Source organism: Diabrotica virgifera, chromosome 6, assembly GCF_917563875.1.
Source record: "Diabrotica virgifera virgifera chromosome 6, PGI_DIABVI_V3a".
Taxonomy (NCBI): domain Eukaryota; kingdom Metazoa; phylum Arthropoda; class Insecta; order Coleoptera; family Chrysomelidae; genus Diabrotica; species Diabrotica virgifera.
In genome coordinates, this window is record NC_065448.1 from 13,305,520 (window position 1) to 13,326,814 (window position 21,295).

General features: G+C 33.3%; 1 protein-coding gene across 1 annotated transcript; it reads left to right on the forward strand.

The window, feature by feature from the left end:
* Positions 1 to 12: 12 nt before the first annotated feature.
* On the forward strand, positions 13 to 8,789 carry LOC114335814 (dTTP/UTP pyrophosphatase). Its single transcript, XM_028286102.1, has 4 exons — positions 13 to 246; positions 7,318 to 7,556; positions 8,176 to 8,328; positions 8,639 to 8,789. The coding sequence occupies exons 1-4, from the start codon at positions 157 to 159 to the stop codon at positions 8,775 to 8,777; spliced, it is 621 nt and encodes a 206-aa protein (XP_028141903.1). The 5' UTR covers positions 13 to 156; the 3' UTR covers positions 8,778 to 8,789.
* The last annotated feature ends 12,506 nt before the right edge of the window (positions 8,790 to 21,295 follow it).

The window sequence follows — 21,295 nt, forward strand, 5'->3', positions numbered from 1 at the left end:
CGCTGTATGTTTATTATTACGATTCATAACCCATTTACCTTAAATCCTGATTGAACGATTGAGCAGTAATTTTTTTGTTAAAGTGCACCATTTATTAGTGTTCGTCTTTTTGCGCATTTTCTAGTTGTCTTAGTTTCTGTGAAAACGATAGTGAAAATGTTGGAACCATTTCTAAGCCAACTAAACGAAATGAGGATTGTTTTGGCCAGTGGATCAAAACAACGTGCTGCCTTGTTAACTAGTACGGTAAGAGATGGCGCAATTAGCCAAAATTTTGAATTAAAGTTTTGTTTTTGTTGAAAATTCCTGTCATTAGTTTGTACAAAGATAAAGATAAATTGTTTGCTACTGATAGTTTTCATCTCCCTCAATAATATTATTATTATGTAACAGTTTAGGAAATGATATATACGAGGTGTGATCAATAAATCTAGCACTGCCAGTGTTTTAAGATCTAATAAGTGAACTGAAGAAGTGTATTGTATAAAAGCGTTGATTGAGGTATTGGAGCATATCAATATTTCAATCAACGATAAAAGTGAATTGAAATGTATGTTTGTTTTGTATATTATAAATTGTTCTTCAATTTTATTTTTATTGTCTTCTTCTCCTTCTTATCCTTTTATCGTCTATTTTTGGGTATAGGTCTCCCCCAACTCCTTCCATCAACCCATCTCATCTCATCTGTAGTCTTCCTCTTGTCTCTTATTGGTACATCTTTGTAAGATCTTCAATGTTGTATTAGTTAATTATTAATGTTAATTATTGAGAATTCACGAATATGAAGAGTAGGATACTATGCTCTAGGTTAGGATACCATGCGATGGTCTCCGTAGTGAACGTAACCTAAGGTGGATTAACTTGTTTCGTTAACGTTGATGCCATGTTAACCAATTTGTGGTTTTGAAGACGTCTTCTAGGGCTATATTAAACAACTTTGGCGATATTACGTGGTCTTGTCGAACCCCTCTCTTAATGCGGATGGAATTTTTATTTTCGTCGAGTTGTACTATTATATGTACTAGTTGGATTTTTATATACATTATGAATTAGTTGCCTGTATCTCGAATATATTATACAATTATTAATGGCTTGTTCTATCGGACATCGCGATACTGCCAAATGCCTTTTCATAGTCTACGAAGGAAAAAATATCGGTAGTTGGTAGCCCTTTGCCTTCTTCATCAATATCTCTATCATTGAGAGCAGATGGTCTATGGGTACACTCATAACGGGAACCATCGTATCGTATCTTTGGCTAGAGCTTAGCAATGTCTCTATCATTGGACATTGAGAGTAGATGGTCTGCCTAACGGTACACTCATAACGGGGACCATCGCATAGTATCATCGCCTAGAGCTGTTCGTGAACGCTCGTATTTAAAATAATGTATTTATTTTTCTGGCGATCGATACTATACGATCCTATGTTCGGAGCGAGGGTGGGCGTATCGTTGTAAGTGCCCACTTACGTACTATATCCTTTGGGATACAACAGTTTGTACTCTTGACTGAGCAGCGATATGTCTATAATTCCTTAGTAGTATGGTATAACTAGACCCAAACCCAGACATCCAAAGTGAAAGTTATCCTCCAACACCAAATTGTTCTATATGGTCCACATAATGTTCAGAAAAAAGTCACACTATTTTGAGCGTCGGGTTTGGGGCAGAGCCGGATTTAAGGCAGTGGGGGCCCCTGGGCAGAATTGGTGTGGGGGCCCTACCTCCTACCATTAACAAAACGTTGATCTACTTTTATAAATATATTATTAAATAATAAAAAGTGCAAGAGCTGTAACTTGCTATAGTAAAAGATTAAAAATAATAGTAAGATGTATGGTTAAATTCCGGGAACTTTTCAAGATATTTTAATTGAAAATTTCTTGATTATGTGGGACATATCTAATTGCATTAAGACATCGTGGCCAATGCTCATTATAGAGAGATGATTCAAACACTCTTGGCCCATCGTAGACCGAAGTCGATTTTTAATTAACTTAAATTTTGAGAATGATCTCTATCCACATCAGAACTAAATATAAACAAAGTGTCACCTCAACATTTGGAAAAGCATCATTCATATTCTTTTCTTTTAGCAGTTGGTACATTTGAAGTTCTTTGCTTATATTTGATGAGCTGATTTCCTCTTTAAATGAATTGAAGAATCTTACAAACTGTACCAGATGGACACACAAGTTTTCATCTAAATGATTGTATAAATGTTGGCAAGCTTTAGTGAGTGAGCTTCAATTTCATTGAGAGTTAAATTTTCCAACTTTCCAAAATGATGTAAAAATCCAAAATTGGAATGAGTAGACAGCCTCTGACTTAAAGAGGTAATGAAGTGATCTATTATAGCGATAAAATTTTGAGTTCTAAACTTATCTGATGTTCTCACATCTTTCGAGATTGTCACGTCTTGACTGTATAATTTATTTAAGTGATCTAAGTGCTGCCACTCCTGAATTAAGGTCAATATTTGGATCTTGAAGAATACGACTTATACTGTTTGTCCTCTCTAATATCCTCTCTGTTTCCAGTAAACACATTCGATTATATATACAAACCATTTGCAATTCTACGAATTTTAAATTGTTGCTATAGTCTTCCGAAATTTTGGATAATGCTCCTTTAATCTGATTATAACATTTAACTAGTTCTTTTGCGGCATCACCTCCATGACCATCAAGAAGAATTTGCTCTTTTAGAAACAATAATATTTTTGCCACGGTCTGCGTTGCTGTCGCTTAAAGACGCGCAGCTTTTAAACATTCTGTTAACAAGCTGTATATAGATATATGTATGTAGAAGAAGTGAAAAATACATATAGTTAGTTCTTCTAAGTTGCAGTTGCAGCTTTTGAAATTAAATTTAGAGAGTGGGCAACACAAGGAATCCACAACTTCAAGATATTAAGGTACGTATCCATACGTGGGTGCTCCGTGCTCGGTGTAGCAGCTCCACATAGTGGACACGTTGGTGCTCGCCCCACGGCGTTCACCCTCTTTGATTCAACCGGTTTGCGGGTTATAGGTAGGGGAGCGCATGTCGTATCCATTTGAGCAGCTACACCGAGCACGGAGCACCCACGTATGGATACGTACCTTTTTGTTCTATAATTTCAGCCTGAACACCATTGTATTTTCCACTGATAACTGACACATTAACGTAGGGCGGTCTCCTACAGTTTTTCAAATCGATATCATGTTCTTGCAAAAATGTCATTAGAGAATTAAATATATCTTCTGCTTTATGACCACGATTTGGCAAAAATATGGTAAACCTTTCAACAGGAGTGAAACCTTCTATGTAACGAAATATCACAGTTAATCGATTGGTATGAACTGAATAATATTTTGACTTTTTAATCCTTGAAACTATGTCATTTAATACGTTTTGACCCATCGGATGTACAATTTCCTCACATAATATGGTTGATGAACGATAGTTGACATGTACGATTCCAGGATTTGAATATTTATTAATATGGTGCTTCAAAAATTGATCATATTCAGCTAATAACTGGATATTTTGACTTTTTAATCCTTGAAACTATGTCATTTAATACGTTTTGACCCATCGGATGTACAATTTCCTCACATAATATGGTTGATGAACGATAGTTGACATGTACGATTCCAGGATTTGAATATTTATTAATATGGTGCTTCAAAAATTGATCATATTCAGCTAATAACTGGATTATTCCCAAATAGTTTTCATTTTGTAGTGATGAACTCGACAACTCATTTTCGCTGGATCACAAATAAACGTTTTTCTCGTTCACAAATAAACTTTATAACACTAAAATTAGTCTTTGAGTATTTTCCAATAATTCTTTATTGCTTCGGCCTGTTTTGCTATTTCAGTATCAGTACAATACGCCCAATTCTTTCGTGTGCTTTAGACATTTCGTGATCCATAAGCCTACTACCTGCATCTTTCCAATCATTCCTCTGTGGCTACAATGGGTACGAACACTAGATAAGAATTTACAAGTGAAGCAATACACTCACCCGGTGGAAGGTGAAAAACATAACCATGAACAATTTATTATATTCTCCTATTCTCCTTCATTTTATACTTGAGATACATTGTCGATGTCGAGTTCCTATATCTTCTGCCAATATCTGTTTAAATGAACCTCTTATGACAGCCCTGGGCACTAAGGCTATCTGCTCCCGGTGAGGGTGGTTATCCCTTATCCGAGGGGTGGAATAATTGATACGCTTTTACTTGTTGAGTTGTTTTATTTACACTCGCATGAGCATAAGCTGGTAGCACCGCACCCAAAGAACGTCTCGTGTAGAAAGAGACACTATCTTTAATGTGGAAATATTACGTCTGCTCAAAATAGAATGACGAATGTCTAATATAATAATAAGAATTCCCTTGTTATAGTTTTGCTGTTTATATATTTAGAAATGCCTATTCAGCATCGACCATGAAAAGTGTTTATAATTGACTCTGCAATTATTAGTGAATCGTGATCTAGGATAACAATATTTATATAATCGAATGAAGGTTGTAATATTGTTATGATGACATTTAAATAACTGAAAGTAATTATCGTAGATAATTACAGGGTGTTTTTAAGATATATCTACTGAGTACAGATGAATTCTTGTACACTCTTATGTTTGGGGCTTTGTGGGGGCCCCCGAAATGTGGCGACCCCGGGCAGCTGCCCCCTTTAAATCCGGCCCTGGTTTGGGGGGAGAGAGGGAGAAATCGGTAAATTCGTAGTTTTTACGTTTTTCGTCAATATTTCTAAAACTATGCAGTTTAGCATGAAAAACCTTCTATACAAAAATATTCTACATAAAATTTGAAATAAAAAAAGGCCCTATGCATAATCCTTCTAAAATGAACGGTTCCAAAGTTACGGAGATAGTATATTATAATTGGTCCAAAAAATGGCCTAACCCAGACATCCCAAGTAAAAGTTTTCCTCCAACACAAAATTGTTCTATATGGTCGACATATTGTTCAGTAAAAAGTTACACCAATTTGAGCGTCCGGTTTGGGGGGAGATGGGGGAGAAGTCGGTAAATTAGTAGTTGTTTTACGTTTTTCGTGAATATTTCTAAAACTATGCTTTAGCGTAAATTATGTTCTATACTCAAATTTTCTACATAAAATTTAAAACAAAAAAGGTCCAATACATAATTGTTATAAAATCAAAGGTTCCAGAGTTACGGAGGGTGAAAAGTGGAGGTTTTCGATACTTTTTATATTTTCTGGGCAATTTATAATATTATTACTGATGAAAGAATTTTTTTGTAAATAAAATTTGCTATTTCAGTGGCCGATGGTATGTTAGTGATAAGCCCTTGAAGAAACGTCAACCTCACCACCCAAAATCATCATCAATTGTCCAAATAATATAAAAAGTATCGAAAACCTCCACTTTTCACCCTCCGTAACTCTGGAACTGTTGATTTTATAACAATTATGTATATGACCTTTTTTGTTTTAAATTTTATGTAGAACATTTTTGTATATAACATTGTTTACGCTAAAGCATAGTTTTAGAACTATTGACGAAAAACGTAAAAAAAACTACTAATTTACCGACATCTCTCCCATCTCCCCCCCCCCCCCCAAACCGGACGCTCAAAATGATGTAACTTTTTACTGAACAATATGTGGACCATATAGAACAATTTGGTGTTGAAGGGAAACTTTTACTTTGGATGTCTGGGTTAGGCGTTTTTTTTCGACCAATTACACTATACTACCTCCGTAACTGTGGAACCGTTCATTAGAAGGATTATGCATAGAACCTTTTTTATTTCAAATTTAATGTAGGGTTTTTTTATAGAACATTTTTTATAGAAGGTTGTTCATTGTTAACCTCATAGTTTTAGAAATATTGACGAAAAACGTAAAACCCTACGAATTTACCGATTTCTCCCCCTCTCCCCCCCCCCCAAACCCGACGCACAAAATGGTGTGACTTTTTTCTGAACATTATGTGGACCATATAGAACAATTTGGTGTTGGAGCATAACTTTCACTTTGGATGTCTGGGTAATGCATTATTTGGATCAATTTGATCATACTATAGGTCACATTTGTCCCCTATTACGTGTGGGAGTATTACTAGAGTCTTGTTCCGGGCTTTAGGTATTTTTCTATTATGGAGACATCTATTAAATAGCTGTTAGTATTGGGATTGTTACTGTCCTGCTTGTTTCAAAAGCTCGGCAATTGTACCATCGTATCCTGGAGCTTCATTATTTTTCAGCTCTTCTAAAGCTCTTTCGAATTGATCTATATTTTGTAGTACCTCTGATCCTACGTTTTTTATTTTTCTTTTACCTTGTCTTTGGTTGGTTTGTTAGGCTGCCTTTATGAGCTGTACAAAGTTTTGTAGAAGTCTTCAACTATCATTATTTGTCCTTCTCTTCCTTATTAATGGTGCCTTTAGTTTTAGAAAACACCCAATGTTGATCTTAGACATTTTAAGTCTTTGTTGTTTTCTATGATTTGTTCTATTAAGTACTCACTCCATTTTTTGATGTCACGTTTTAGTTCTCCTCTAGTTATTTTATTTCGTTCTATATTCTATGTATTCTTGAGTATGGCGTTTGTTTTCAGTAGCCAGTAGTTGTCTTCTTTCCTTCATTAGTTGCATAGTTTAATTTCTTGTTTTGTCTTCTTTAGTTCTTGTTTTCTTTGCGAACAGTAGTCCGGCTTAGAGAAGGTTTTTAGAGAATGTTTTTGTTAATGTCGTCAATTCGGTCCTGATTATGTGGAGAATATGATTTAAACTTAGAGTACCTACTTGCAAAGACATTTCGGAATTCTCCATTTGTTCTTACTTTGAAGGTATCTACCCACGTTGTTTTTTAAAGACCCTTTTTCTCTTTTCTTAATGTTAATATTTATTTTCGATTTCACTATACGATGCTCACTACCAATTGATACGTTGTTTATTTTTGTGACGTCTTCAAATATTCTTTTGTTTGAGAGAAAATAGTCCATTTTATTTTCGGTTGTTCCGTTAGGTACGATCGGTATCCACTTTCTGTTAGATTTATTTTTGTGAAAGGCGTTCATAGCATAAATGTTTTCTTGTTCCAGGAATTCCATAGTTTTTCTCCGGTTGTTTTTCTCTTTCTGTTTCTTTTTCTTTTTTTTTTTCTTTCAATGTTGGCCTTAAAATATCCCATTATTATTAGTTTGGGTCCTTTGTTATCGTCTATAGCTTTTCTAAGGCCTACGTATCGTAGCTACATCTATGTTATAAGATTTCTTGTCTAATATTGTAGGTATGCTATAATTGTGTGTTTTCTTTTGCTTACTTTTAGAAACTCAAATATGAAATTGTACCCTCTGATTACGAAGAAAATTTAGATCCAAAAGAGCACACATTTTCAGAGTTCGTCGAAAAAACAGCGATCGGAAAGCTCTTGGACGTTTGGGAGAAATTAAAAAATGACACCAGGAAACCTGATATAATCATAGGTGTTGACACGATGGTTACCTATAATGGACGAATGTATGGGAAACCGAAATCACGAGATGATGCTATTAAAACTATAACAGAGTAAGTCATTCATAAAAAAAATTAACATCGTAGTAAAAAACTTCTATTGGAATTGGTATAAGTATTTAATTCAAAAATTAAATTAAAATCCATATGGATTACAATAGTTGTTCACGACGAACGTTTTCGGACTTATCAGTCCATCTTCAGGGAACCTTGGAGTATCTGCGGTAATAGCCGCCAAACCAAACAGTGGTTGAGTTTAAATTGTTGTTTTCATACTTATAAGTACCTATTTCTATTTAATTAGCCGACTATAAGTCGATGAGAATATAATATGACTATCCAGGAACGCTCCATAGCTCCACCCCTACTCTTTTTCTTCTACTACTCGAAATAGTAAATTACATCTGTATTGGACCTCTATTGCCTGCTAACAAGCGGACATACTTATACCTATTACAACAGAAGTTTTTTACTTCGGTGTACTACCTAGTTTTTTAACTAAATGTATGATATACAGCCAGCTCTCGGGAATGGTGTCCCGATTTAGCTGAGTCAGTATTGTTACTGACGTATCTGACAAGACAGATAACGTTTCTTAATGATTCAGATTGGATTCGTTGTTGTATATTTAGCTATTGATCAACAAATATGTGGTGTTGTGTGTTTTTTTTAGCTTAACCCAATCTGGCATACCAAATTCGGTCTACACAGGTGTTGCAATTAGATATAAGGGTAATATCCATAGATTCACGGAGGTCACAACGGTGTACATGCTCAAACTTGATTTGGAGGAAATCGTAGCCTATGTAGATACCGGTGAGCCAATGTAAGTATCTTGAAGTCAAAAATACATTTTTATTTGTTATATGTATATTTTCCCTTTGTTTTGCACCTATATACTTTCCCAAATGATTGTAGTTTTGGCCTACAAGATTATCCGTTATAATTTACCCTTTTCATACCAAATCAAGTTCTAGTTAACTAATATAAAAGTCTTTTGTAACAAATTAAGCAAAAACAGTAACAACAATCAATGAGAATTTATCTCCGCCTCACCCCTTTCTACCTCTGACTGTTGCTATTTTTATTCCTTTCTTATGTTTTACTTCTTTTGCCAATTATACTATTTTTTGCAGGGGAAAAGCAGGAGGATATGGAATCCAGGGAATCGCTAGTACGTTTGTGAAGAGGATAGAGGGGGATTGTAACAATGTTATTGGCTTGCCATTGTGTAGACTTGCTTGCGAGCTGAAAAAAATGATTACCAATAAATAATTTTACAAAGAATATTAGTATTTTTTCAAAAAATCGGCTTTAATGTATGTATTGAGTAGACGAGAATCCTCATTGGATGCGAAAGAACAAAACATATCTTACTGCTCAAAGGTATGACATAACCAAAAGGTATTATTCCAGGAAATAAGGAAGATTGCTGGTAACAACTTGGATCACTTTTGGTTTCAGCAAGATGGTGCCGCACCTTATTACTTGTTAAAAATCATGAAATTACGTATTGAGCGACGGTATCAGGTATCAGCCCAATATGAGTACAGTAAAACCTGCCATATCCGGATCAATGTGGCGACAGACCGATCCGGATATGAAAAAATCCGGATATCAAGACCAGTACTTCTTTTATAGTCTCTGAAACGTTTTCTCCTTCATACATTCCAGTAATCAACGCCGTCAATAACTTTCGTCGATAGACACGTTTTATAGATTCTATAATACATTATTTCGCCATCTTTTAGTTCTTCTTTTAATGCGTTGTCCAACAGCAGAACTGCCTTTCTCGGTAGATTTCGGTAGATCTGGACGGCGCAGAACCGTCCGGATATCGGGAGGTCCGGATATGACAGGTCCGGATATGACAGGTTGTACTGTATTAGCCTTTAGTTAGACGGACATCATAGTATTATAAGGAAAGCCCTGAAACAGATTAGGTACCTGACAATTATTAATAGAAGGCAAGGAATGTTGTTAACAAGGTAACAACCTTGAACTGACCTAGAATCCGACCACAATCCCTTAGTATAGTTGCAAATATTAAACTAAGGTTCGTTACAGCCAAAATAATAAACCAGAAGGCATCATTAAATATTAGAAAACTTAAAATCAACGATACAATAGAAGCATATACAGAAGAAATAAACAATAGGTTCTCTGATGGCAACTGCTAATGATGTTGAAAAGACATGGTGACATGGACCACAATAAAAGAATCATTTGATGATGTGAACCACACGTTTCTTCTCTCCAAACTACTACCAAGAATGAGAGGATGATAGAAACAATACTAGAGATAATTGAACAACGCAGGCTGTACTATCGGGCAGGACCAAGTAGGGTACCGAAATATACGGAGCAGATTGCGTAAAGAAATTATAGCTCAAAACCTTTTGAATGGCCTACGTATTTTGAAAGCTGAGGTTGTACACGTTATCAAGCTATTAAAATGTAAGAAATCCCCAGGAACAGCTGATATGTATGTAGAAACAATCAAGTTACTTAATGAAGAGAATCAAACATTATTACGAAGCTCTTTAACGATATTTGCCAAACGGACCCAATTCCAAAAGATTACTAAAGAGCTTAGTTCTACATTTATTGCCCTACTCAAAACATTACGTGCGAAATTCTGCAAGGACTATCGGCTAATAAGGTTAATGAGCCACATTTAAAACCTTCCTTGAGAATATTGCACACAAGATTATTTAAGAAATGTGAAGAGATCAGTGGCTGGAGTCAGTTTGGTTTCTAAAATAGACTTAGCACGAGAGAGGCGATCTTTAGTATTCAAATATTAATACCGAATTGTTTAGATCAAAGAAAGGACGTTTTTTTTTTCAGTTTTATAGGTTATGATAAAACATTCGATAACGTAATTCACGAACTAATGATACAATATCTACGAGAGTTGGGATTGGATGCAGTACGTAGTACGTCTTCAAAAATTTCAAATGAAAGAAAAATTTCTCAATAAAAAAGGGAATAAGGCAAGGTTGTATACTTTCCCCAATGTTCTTTAACTGATAGGTAGAAAAAGATTTCACAGAATGAGTGGCAGGCTCTAATAAGAGTATCTAGGTATTAAAAGTAAACGGCTTATTTATTAACAACATTAGGTATGGCGATGACTCAGCGCCACAGCGCCATTAGGTATGGCGACGACACAGCGCTAGTGGCGGATAACAATGATAACATGGAAGATCTTTAATACCTTTTAAATAATCTAACTCTTGTGAAGTAAAGCTTTCGATTTGAAAATGAATGAAGACAAAAACAATGATTATAGGTTGAAATAACTACCCAAATACAAAGATATATGCAGCTGGTTGGAAAGAAATCGAACAAGTCAGACAGTTTAAACACTTGGTTTAGCCAAAAGCGAGAGTTAGGATAGGACCCTGAGACAACGGGCGTCCATATAAAAAAATTTATGGGAGGGGGGGCAAACGTGAAGATGTTGCACATTATATTTTGTAAAGTTTGGATAACCAAATACAGTTTAAACAACCCGAAAAGCTGGGGGGGGGGCGGCAAGGCACCCCCTGCCCATGGGCACCCATGCCTGAGACTGAAATAAAGAGCAGAGTAAGAACAAGCCAGAAATGTTTTCTTGAAACTTAGTATCTTAGTAACTATCTGACTGATCGCAAGTTGGAATAGTTGGATTTCAATCAAAGATAAAGATGCTAAAGGGGTGACGGCAAACATATGACACGCGTGTCATTGCTGATATGTACGCGAGATCACTTTTGGTGATAATGATAATGGTGATACACATCTTCAAAGATTAAAAATGTTTAATTAAAATATTTAGCATAAAAATAGAACATTGAGCAGAAAAAGTTCGGCAACCAAGAATGCAGGAGAATAATATTATACATTTGTAAAAAGGTTTTATTACATATTTTTAAAAATGTTTTACACTGTAAGTAGGCAACTTGTTAACGAAAAGAGTCAGCAGTTCATTAATAGCAAAAATGCATTTCCATATCGACGTTCTGGCATTCTTGCCGCGTCATCAACTACTGGAATCTAATGATCTCCTGTTACAGCCATCAAAAGAAGTCGACACATGATATTGTCGCAAAAGTTGTATTTCATAAAGATGATGACATATTGTCTGCACATGTGGTAAATACACATTTCGTTAGATATATCTACTATCTACACTACATGTGTAATATGTGTATTTCAGAATAAACAGCGAAGACAAAGATTTTTTTCATCACCGACGTAGGGAAAATGGGTCAACGTATTCTTGTTGCGTATGGGAGTTTGAGTTTATTGTCCTATTAAAAATTGAGTCGTTTATAGACCACCTACAATGTATGATAAGTGAGAATGTTATTGCGTATTGGACCTTCGGTGTTTTTCTTTTCTGACAGATATATATTGTAATGCTGATATGGCTATTTTCAATTTAAAAAACATTGCTTTAATTTACACAATTATAACAGAACAAAGATACTAGAAAACCCGAATTAATACTATTTTAAGATTAGATTTTTGGAGAAGAATCTTTCGCTTTTAGCATGTAACTTTTAAATAAAGTATGAAAAACTACAATACAGTTATAAGTTATAATTTATAATACCACAGTATCTACACTACTCCAAGAAATTAACGCACCACCTTAAAAATTGGTCATTTTTGATGTCTCGAATTTCCTAAGCCTGTTGTCTGATTTAAGTGATTTTTTAATATGTCATAGCCTTATTCTTTAATAATATCGCTGTAATAATATTGTTGCTAGATAGGTAAATTGTCATTGTATATCGGGTGTACCAACCAAACTGTGCTCTTTTCTCAAAGTTCACCACTTCCTGTGGGAAATTCTAGCATTTATAAACCCAACTTAAAAAACCTCAGATTTTCTTAACATTATGAACCAATCAAACTGTGTTATAGCCTCAGATTTTGTTAACATTCTGTTTTTGGATTCAATCGCTTATGTTGGATAATAAAAAAAGTTGGGTACTTTAACAGCTAGCCATGTTTTTCATCAATACAGGGTGTGCTACAAACTGTAAAGGGCAATTCTGCATGAAGAAGAAATCAGTTTTCTTTATAAAGGTATATTCCCCTATGCGGGATGTTGAAATTTTTCTTACTAACTGACGATTTGTTCTAAAACCGGTTGAGATGGAGAATATAAAATTCTTAATTGTATGTCAAATAATGCGCAATAACTACCTCTTAAAACCTACCAAATTTGATTTGCATATCCTAACCGGTTTTAGAGAAATAAATAAATCGTCATTTTATAACAAAAATTTCAACATCCCGTAAGTATCGCGGAAACAAAGCATTTGTGGACATGTGTTTATAAAGCAAACATGTCATGTCATTATTTTTTCATGCAGAATTACCCCTCAAAGTTTGTCGCACTTATTTAGAAACACTCTGTATTGATGAAGAACATGGCTAGTTGTTAAAGTACCTAACTTTTTTATTATTCAACATAAGCGAATGAATCAAAAAACAGAATGTTAAGAAAACCTGAGGCTATCGTTGGGTTTTAATTTCAGTATTTTATAAATGCTAGAATATTCCACAGGATGTGGCGAACTTTGAGAACAAAAACACAGTCTGATTGGTACACCCGGTATAAAATGACAATTTACCTGTCTAGCAACAATATTATTACAGCGATATTACTAAAGAATACGTCTATAACATATTTAAAAAATCGCTTAAATCGGACAACAGGTTTAGGAAATTCGAAAAATCAAAAATGACCTATTTTGAGGGTTGTGCGTTAATTTCTTGTATTAGTGTATTAGTTGTACTCATTCTTGCTTATTCTTCCATTCTCCTTTGTTTGTGATGAAAGGCATTTTGGATTTTCCAGCGCTTTTAATACTACAAATTTATATGTTCGAGAATACATAGTTTTGTTAAAAGTTTTTAGCTCTTTTGAATCTCTCAGAGAACATAGACGCTTATTGAAGCTCAGTGGCAGCTCGTAGTAATTTAAAATGGGTGTTCAATTAAGGAATGTAATTATATAAATGGTGAATAAAAGCGGAGGGCAATTTCTGCACAGGCGAAAAATTAAAGTCTTTTATTGATTTCCTATACCCAGAATCTAATAATTGGCGAACATCAATATTGCCAATATCTGAGAGTTGCAATTCATTTTTTAAATGAATTTGGGAAGATCCGTGTTTTTTAATTTTTTTTTTTTTTTTTGATAAATGAGATAAATCCCGAACGCCCGTTTTTGTTCACTCTGAAGAAATAGTTTCATTTTTCCAAAATACTAAACATGGAAAACAAAACAAAGAATGTAGTTTGTCACACCCGTACAACCAGTTTTTGAAGTTATACTTCTTTACGGGCGTAATGACGGTGAAATTTTATATGGGAAAACCTAGCGACCGGGCGCATGCGCATTATAACTTTGTTCTGATTGGATGTTCAAATGACATGACAAAAATTATCCAATATGGCAGCTGTGGCACAGCTGTGGGACTGTGCATGGTTTGGTTATAATGTATGCTTGTTGCGTTTTAAAATTTGTAGGAAGAGAAACAACAAACAAAAAGTTAGTTAATGGTTATACTGCCTTTTTAAATAGTTTTCATATTATATTTTTGGACTTATTTACATAGAAGAGATGATTGTTGCATGCCAATGTGAAAGCTCATCAAACTGTGCCTAGTATGAGTGCGCAGATCTCGCTTATTCAAAGCTAAAGAATCTTTCACTGGTAAGTGTTTTATAAATAGTTGATAAAATTTTGTTATGATATTTGAACATAGCCACTTTGCACGACGCAAGTGATTGCGAAATTTATTAGTCGTTATACGGGCTCCGATACCTACCTTGAACCTACCAAAATACATAAGTAGTATGTAATACTTTTATTTACATAATTTGATTACCATCCAAATTTCTATCAATATTCACCTAATATATTGTCTTCTTACTCTATGTTTTGTTGTATTTTTTCAATTCTAAATCATTTCAATTCAAAATCAAAATAATTTGATTTACATATGTTAAAAATGTCAAAAGGTTAATCTGTTTAGTTAGACGATCTTCGCACATAATGACAAGCTGTCTCTGTGGCGAAGTTTTAATGCGGGTGAATCCCAATACAACGCAAATACCAGCCGCGTGGTAAGTTGGTTCGAATCCCAATAGAAACTTTTATTTTTTTATTTTTTTTTATACATTTTATGATTGTAAGTATATTTATTATATAATTTTATTTTCAGAAAATACGTATTTAGTTAAAAATTTTTCCGACAATTAATGTTCAGAAATCATTTGTGGCATTTTTAATGTGTTTTTTGGCACTGTTTTAATAAAAATGTTTGAGAAGTAGTAAGTATAAATTAATTTAATATTTAAATAAAATATAAATAAAAAGTATATTAATTTCGTTTATGATCATATAATCATATAATAGAAGTATAACTTCTTACGTGCGTACAAAGTACACACACATTCTTTTTTTTTTATATTGTTTAACTTTAAAGCAACGTTTAAACTTTTTGTTTTTTATAGCACATTCTTGTATCTCCGGCCGAGGTGGACCATTATATTTTATAACAAGTCGATTTTCAAAACTATTTGCATTTTCTTTTATAAAATCCACTGAATAAGGCTCCATCATAAAACTATTAATATTGTATTTAAGATTTAACCGTATTTAACTAGAACCCACAACAGAAAATTCCAAACTGTGAACCGAAACGCTCCACTGGTCTCTGGGTGCACTGCACAAATCGTCACTGTTTTAGATAGGCGAAATGCTTTTTCACCGATTTTAAGATTTCTCTTTCTAACTACAGGGGTAGGTTAGTACTGGATGGTTCAATTTGAATTCTGCACCAGGGCATAGGTATCTGCACTTGCCACGTGCATCCAGCGGCGTAGAGTAAATAAATATGATTAATAAATAAAGTTATATTTTAATGATTCTATGAGATTAAAAAAAATATTTTAATATTTTAATATTTATGAGATTTAAAAAAACTGTATTTTAATGAACTTTTATTGGGTGTTCGCTGCACAAGTGAACCAATGGAGAAACCGCCCCTGTTGAAACTGTTTATATGACGAGAGTAATGAAAAATTCTACAAGAACATAATACATTTGGAACTAAACGACCATAATTCATCAAATTGCAATTTAATATCTTCTGGAGTATTATACACTAACGGACAAAAATATTGCATATTTATGTGGGACGAAAATTTTTTGTGCTGTTATCCTTAGCCCCCATGTATCATAGGAATAGGATTTCTTTTCCGATTGCGATGTTTTAAAGTATCATATAACTGGTATAATCGGATTTAAATCTGATCTGTGCTTTATGCTGGCCAGTATAATTTTTAAATTGAATCTCATCAAGGTAAGTCGTCAGTATGCTAGCGACATGAAGACGTGTATTTTAACACCAATAGTAAGGTGGTGCGAAAAAAGTCAAGTTGATAATTCCGTGTCGATATACTGCGGAAAAGTTGCAATTGGTAATTACAAGAAAAACAAAAAAACATTTATTCAAATCGGACTTTATCTTCCGATCCCGCAACGGACCTATAAAAAAAATTCAATGTTATCTTTTTTTCAATTTTTTTTATTTATTCTCCATGTACGTTTTATTTGCCGCTATAGTAAAATTTATATACAGTTTGCATGGTTGAGTGATAAAAAAATAGTTTTACGCATTTAACGAATATCTTCCCATCCCGCAAGGTCAATCAAAATATATAAAAATTTGAAATTTTTGATGATTTTGATAAATTAAAAAGCATTTAGTTATCTAATTTTTCCGTTACATTGTAAAGGTCGTCGCTTGTTTAGATATTGTGTGAGAATATTAAAACAAACCAGAACTCAAAACGAGGGGGCGGTTGCACTTCTAGCTCCACACGCACCCTTTTCTCCAACCCACCAATGAGTGTGTGTTTTTTACATTATTTACATATGTACATTTCTTTTTCATCTGTTTGTGTCCAGCTCTTAAACGCCAACTTTGTATTGTGATTTGGTTGTAAAATCTGGCAGCATGGACCTTGATTTAAGTGTTTCCCTGATGAATCCATCCCTTTATTGAGGCCCACATACATTATACATTAGACGATGCTTCCATGACCAACTTTACGCACCGCTCGACAGCTTGCGTGTGGCACGGATAGTTTTTTACATTCCTGCCTGGCATGTAGCCTGATTTAATGCAGGAACTTATATCTTCATTTGAAACTCTTCGAAGAACTGATGGAGAAGTGAGTTTTGTAACATTCTAGTCTATTATTTCAGTGTAGTCCTGTGCTTGAAAATTTAAAGTAGGAGGGATGAAGTTTCTAATACTTTTGCCCTTGGCTTTAGTCTGCCCAGCTCTCCTTTTAACACTCTCCTTAGTCCTAGGTCTCTAATGTGGTTCCTTTCTCCCTACTACTTGAAATTTTGAAGCATAGGACTTAACTAAAATAATAGACTGGAATATTACAAAACTATCTTCCCACCACTTCCTCGAAGAGTTTCAAATAAAGATATAACTTCTTGCATTACATCGGGCGACATGACAGACTGGAATGTACAAAACTATTCCTGCCACAAGCAAGCTGACGAGCGATGTCTAAAGTTGGTCACGGAAGTATCGTCTAATGCTAATTATATGGGCCCCAATCGAGAGATGGATTCATCAGGACAACACTTAAATCAAGGTCCATGCTGCCAGATTTTATCAAGAAATCACAATACAAAGTTGGTGTTTAAGAGCTGGACACAAACAGATGATAAAGAAATGTACATATGTAAATAATATAAAAAATACACACTCATTGGTTGGTTGGAGACGAGGGTGCATGTGGAACTAGAAGTGCAACCAACCCCTCGTTTTGAGTTCTGGGTTGTTTAAATATTGTCATACAATATCTTAACAAGGGAAGATCTTCACAATGTAACAGAAAAATGAGATAACTAAACGTTTTTTAATTTATCAAAATCATCAAAAATTTCAAATTTTTATAGATTTTGATTGATCTTGCGGGATCGGAAGATATTCGTTAAATGCGTAAAACTATTTTTTTATTACTCAACCATGCAAACTGTAAATAAATTTTACTAAAGTAATAAATAAAACTTACACGAAGGGTAAATAAAATTTTTTGAAAATAAGGTAAAATTAAATTTTTTTCATAATATTTAGGTCCGTTGCGGGATCGGAAGATAAAGTCCGATTTGAATAATTCTTTTTTTGTTTTTCTTGTAATTACCAATTGCAACTTCTCCGCACTATAGCGACACCGAATTATCAACTTTACTTTTTTCGCACCACCCTAACCAATAGGTTCTTCACCTCCAATATGGCTTTCAAATGGCAAAACATGATCTTCTTAAATTTTTTCAATGTACATATCAGTTGGCATTCGCCTAATTACCTCCACTTGTTCGGTATGGTATGTCCTTTCAAAGCAATACCGTTCTGTAGTAATATGCCGACAGCCACCACCACCAAAGCTAACGCTCTGTATGAGGTTACAACTGACATACTGTTAGCCAACTCTTCTGTAGTTTTGTAAATCTTGCTTCCATATGACGAAAGCTGTGCCAGATGTAACCTCATACAGAGTGTTAATTTTGGTGGTGGCGACATAGTGCTATGGAGTGGTACTTCTCGGACAGGAGATACCGAACTTTACTCCAGGTTCGGGACACTCAAAGATCCAGGTTGCTGACTACTTTTTTAGTTATTGTAGACCTATAGGAAGAAAACCTACCTGTTTCCTGCCTAGAGTTCGTTTCTTAATTATTAACAATTTAGTGCAAAAATCGCGATATTTTCGATTTTTTGCAACCCATTCAAAAGCTAAATAGTTGACATAATATTACAAAATTTAATTTTTTGGAACATTAAAAAACCTTCAAAATGCCGATTTTTGAAAGTTTAAAAGTTAATTTGTTGCTACGCAAACTGCAAAATAAGTGAAAATCGTTATTTGTTAATAACTTTTACTAAAACTACCTTAGAACTTTAGTGTTTCACCCAAAGTTGGATATTGGGGTACTCAACAAACCCTCAAAATTTGAGACCGATCCATTAATTAGTTTAAGAGTTATTCTAATTGTTTATCCCAGAGACATTTCTTTTGCATAAGACAGAAAATAATGAAGATAGGGCAATTCTGCGTATGCCAAATGAAAGGAGAAAACTGATCTATCAAAATGTACTAAAAAAATATAAAAAAATTATCTAATATAGTCAAAAATCCTAATGCCAAATTTGTGAAATTTTGTAGTTTATAAACATTTAGAATAACTTTAATAATATTGTCCGTAGAAAAAATCATTTTACATAGCAGTCCAAGTAATGAAGCTTGAAATAGGACAAAACCTCGCAATTTTTACAGAATGGATCGATTTGCTTGAAAATTTGAGAATAAGTAGTGGATAGTCCAAGGATCAAAATCTATATGATGCCGAAAGGCGCTTTTACCATGGGGGTGGTTGCCACCCCCTGTTGGGGGTGGAAATTTTTTATTATATTTTGACCGCAAAAGTTCGTAAAAACGTTCATTCTAAGCAAAAAATGTTTTATACATTTTTTTGATAAAATTAATAGTTTTCGCTTTATTCGCTATCGAAAGTGCTATATCGATCTTCGCTATATCGAAAAATCAATGTTTTTAATCAGTTTTCTGCTAATAACTCCAAAAGTTTTCGTTTTATCAAAACAACCTTACTTAACAAAAATGTACTATTTGAAAAAATAAACAAAACCGTGTTTTTTAATTTTCTTTAAGACCAACAGTAATTAAAATATACTTTATTATATATTGGCTCTCCTTTGTCAAATGCTAAATATTGTAGTTTCAAAGTCAAAAGACGGGAAAAATATGCATTTTTCGAGAATAACTTGTTAAAACTAATTTAAATAATTTAAAAATATCTATCTCTGGAAATAAAAAAGAAGTCTCTAGCTCAAAAATTAAGTGACTTATAATGAAAAGAATGTCAGTCCCTATTTTTTTCAGCGCAAAAGTGGTCTGAAGCAACCCGGTAATCACCATCCTAATTAAAACTAGTCATTGATCTTATTTATTTATAACTTATAAATAGGTTTGAGAAGTTTGACAGACTTAGAATGATTCATTTTTAAAAAAGGGAAGTTAACAGCGATTAACGAATTTTTGTAGTTTGGAAAAAATGGCCTTTTCTTCTGAATAGAAATATTAGTATCAGAGATGTGAAAAATGTTTAAATATTAAATTGTAGCTAATTTAATTCTCAAGAACTTGCTACCAACCCTTTCAAAGGTTGCTACCAACCAACAAGCTACCAACCCTTTCAAAGTCACCTCTTTTTGTGACTAAGGAATTTAAAAAGATTTAATATTAATAGGCGTGTAGATATTCTAAAAAGCTACAAAATTCTTTTATATCAAACTTTCTAAGATACAAAATAAAAAAGTTACGGTTAAAAAATCAATATATTTTTTTGAGAGAAAAAAAGGAGAAATCCCATTGTAAGCATAATAATGTAAGTTAGCGGTGTTTTTTAGTCATTGGTCTTATTTATTCTTCTTTATTGGTGTATTATTAATAGATTCTAGAAGTTTAACTCGCTTAAAATGATTAGTTTTTAGAAAATTGAAGTTAAAATTGAATAAAGAATTTTTGTAGTTTTGTAAAAATTCCATTTTCTTCAGAATAGAAAGATTAGCATCAAAGATAGGAAAGAATGTTTAAATATGAAATTGTAGGTTAGTTAATTCTTAAGAACTTGGTGTGAAAAATTTTTTTCTACGACAAAAATTGAGTGAATAGTAAATAAGTATACTATAGAAGAAAATTGATTTTTTCCATATAAAACTAACACTTTTGATAGCGAATAAATCGAAAACTATTAGTTTTATCAAAAAAATGTATACAACATTTTTTGCTTAGAATGAATGTTTTTATCAATTTTTGCTGTCAAAATATAATAAAAAATTTCCACCCCCGAGATGGGGTGGCAACCACCCCCATAATAAAAGCGCCTTTCTAGATCGCCTAGATTTTGATCCTTGGACCATCCACTACTTATTCTCAAAGTTTCAAGCAAATCGATCCATTCTGTAAAAATTGCGGGGTGAAAAGCTTCAATTCCTGGACTATAGGTATTCGAAAAGTGGGTATTTTACACGAATTTTTAAAAATGTTGTTCAATTGGTGACTAGTCGTGGTAAGTGAAGGGGGAGCTGAGCTGGGAGCCGACAAATGCATGAGTTCAAAAACTAAAAAAGGCAACTTAAAACTAATATCATTTTCTATATCTCGGGATCTACTGAATATATTTTGATCGTTATTTTTTTAATATGTATGTAATTTTTCTCTACATTACAAATATGCAATTTGTCTGAACATTTACTAATTAATAAACAGTCTAATTTGTTTAAACAATTTTTGAAAAAATAATGTTTTCCCAAAAATCCATGATTTTAATAATACTATCGTTATTAATCATAGAAAAAGTTAAGGTATACTTTAATAAATAAAGTATTTTCAATAAATAATTATCTAATAAAAATCATTTATTTATTAAAGTGTATTTTAACTTTTTCTATGATCATTAATGATAATAATATTAAGATTAAAAAAATAAATTTTTGCAAAAAAAATATTTTTTCAAGAATTGTTTAAACAAATTAGACTGTTTATTAATTAATAAATTTATAAACAAATTGCATATTTGTAATGTACGTAGAAATTACATACAAATTAAAAAAAGAAAGATCAAAATCCATTGAGTTGAACCAGAAAATTATATTTTAACTCAATAGGTTAAT

Bases quoted from the DNA above. Each gene is read 5' to 3' on its own strand.
- LOC114335814 (XM_028286102.1), top strand. From the start codon at position 157: ATGTTGGAACCATTTCTAAGCCAACTAAACGAAATGAGGATTGTTTTG. The intron at 7,557-8,175 runs GTAAGTCATTCA...TGTTTTTTTTAG, and splicing joins GCTATTAAAACTATAACAGA to CTTAACCCAATCTGGCATAC. The intron at 8,329-8,638 runs GTAAGTATCTTG...TATTTTTTGCAG, and splicing joins GTAGATACCGGTGAGCCAAT to GGGAAAAGCAGGAGGATATG.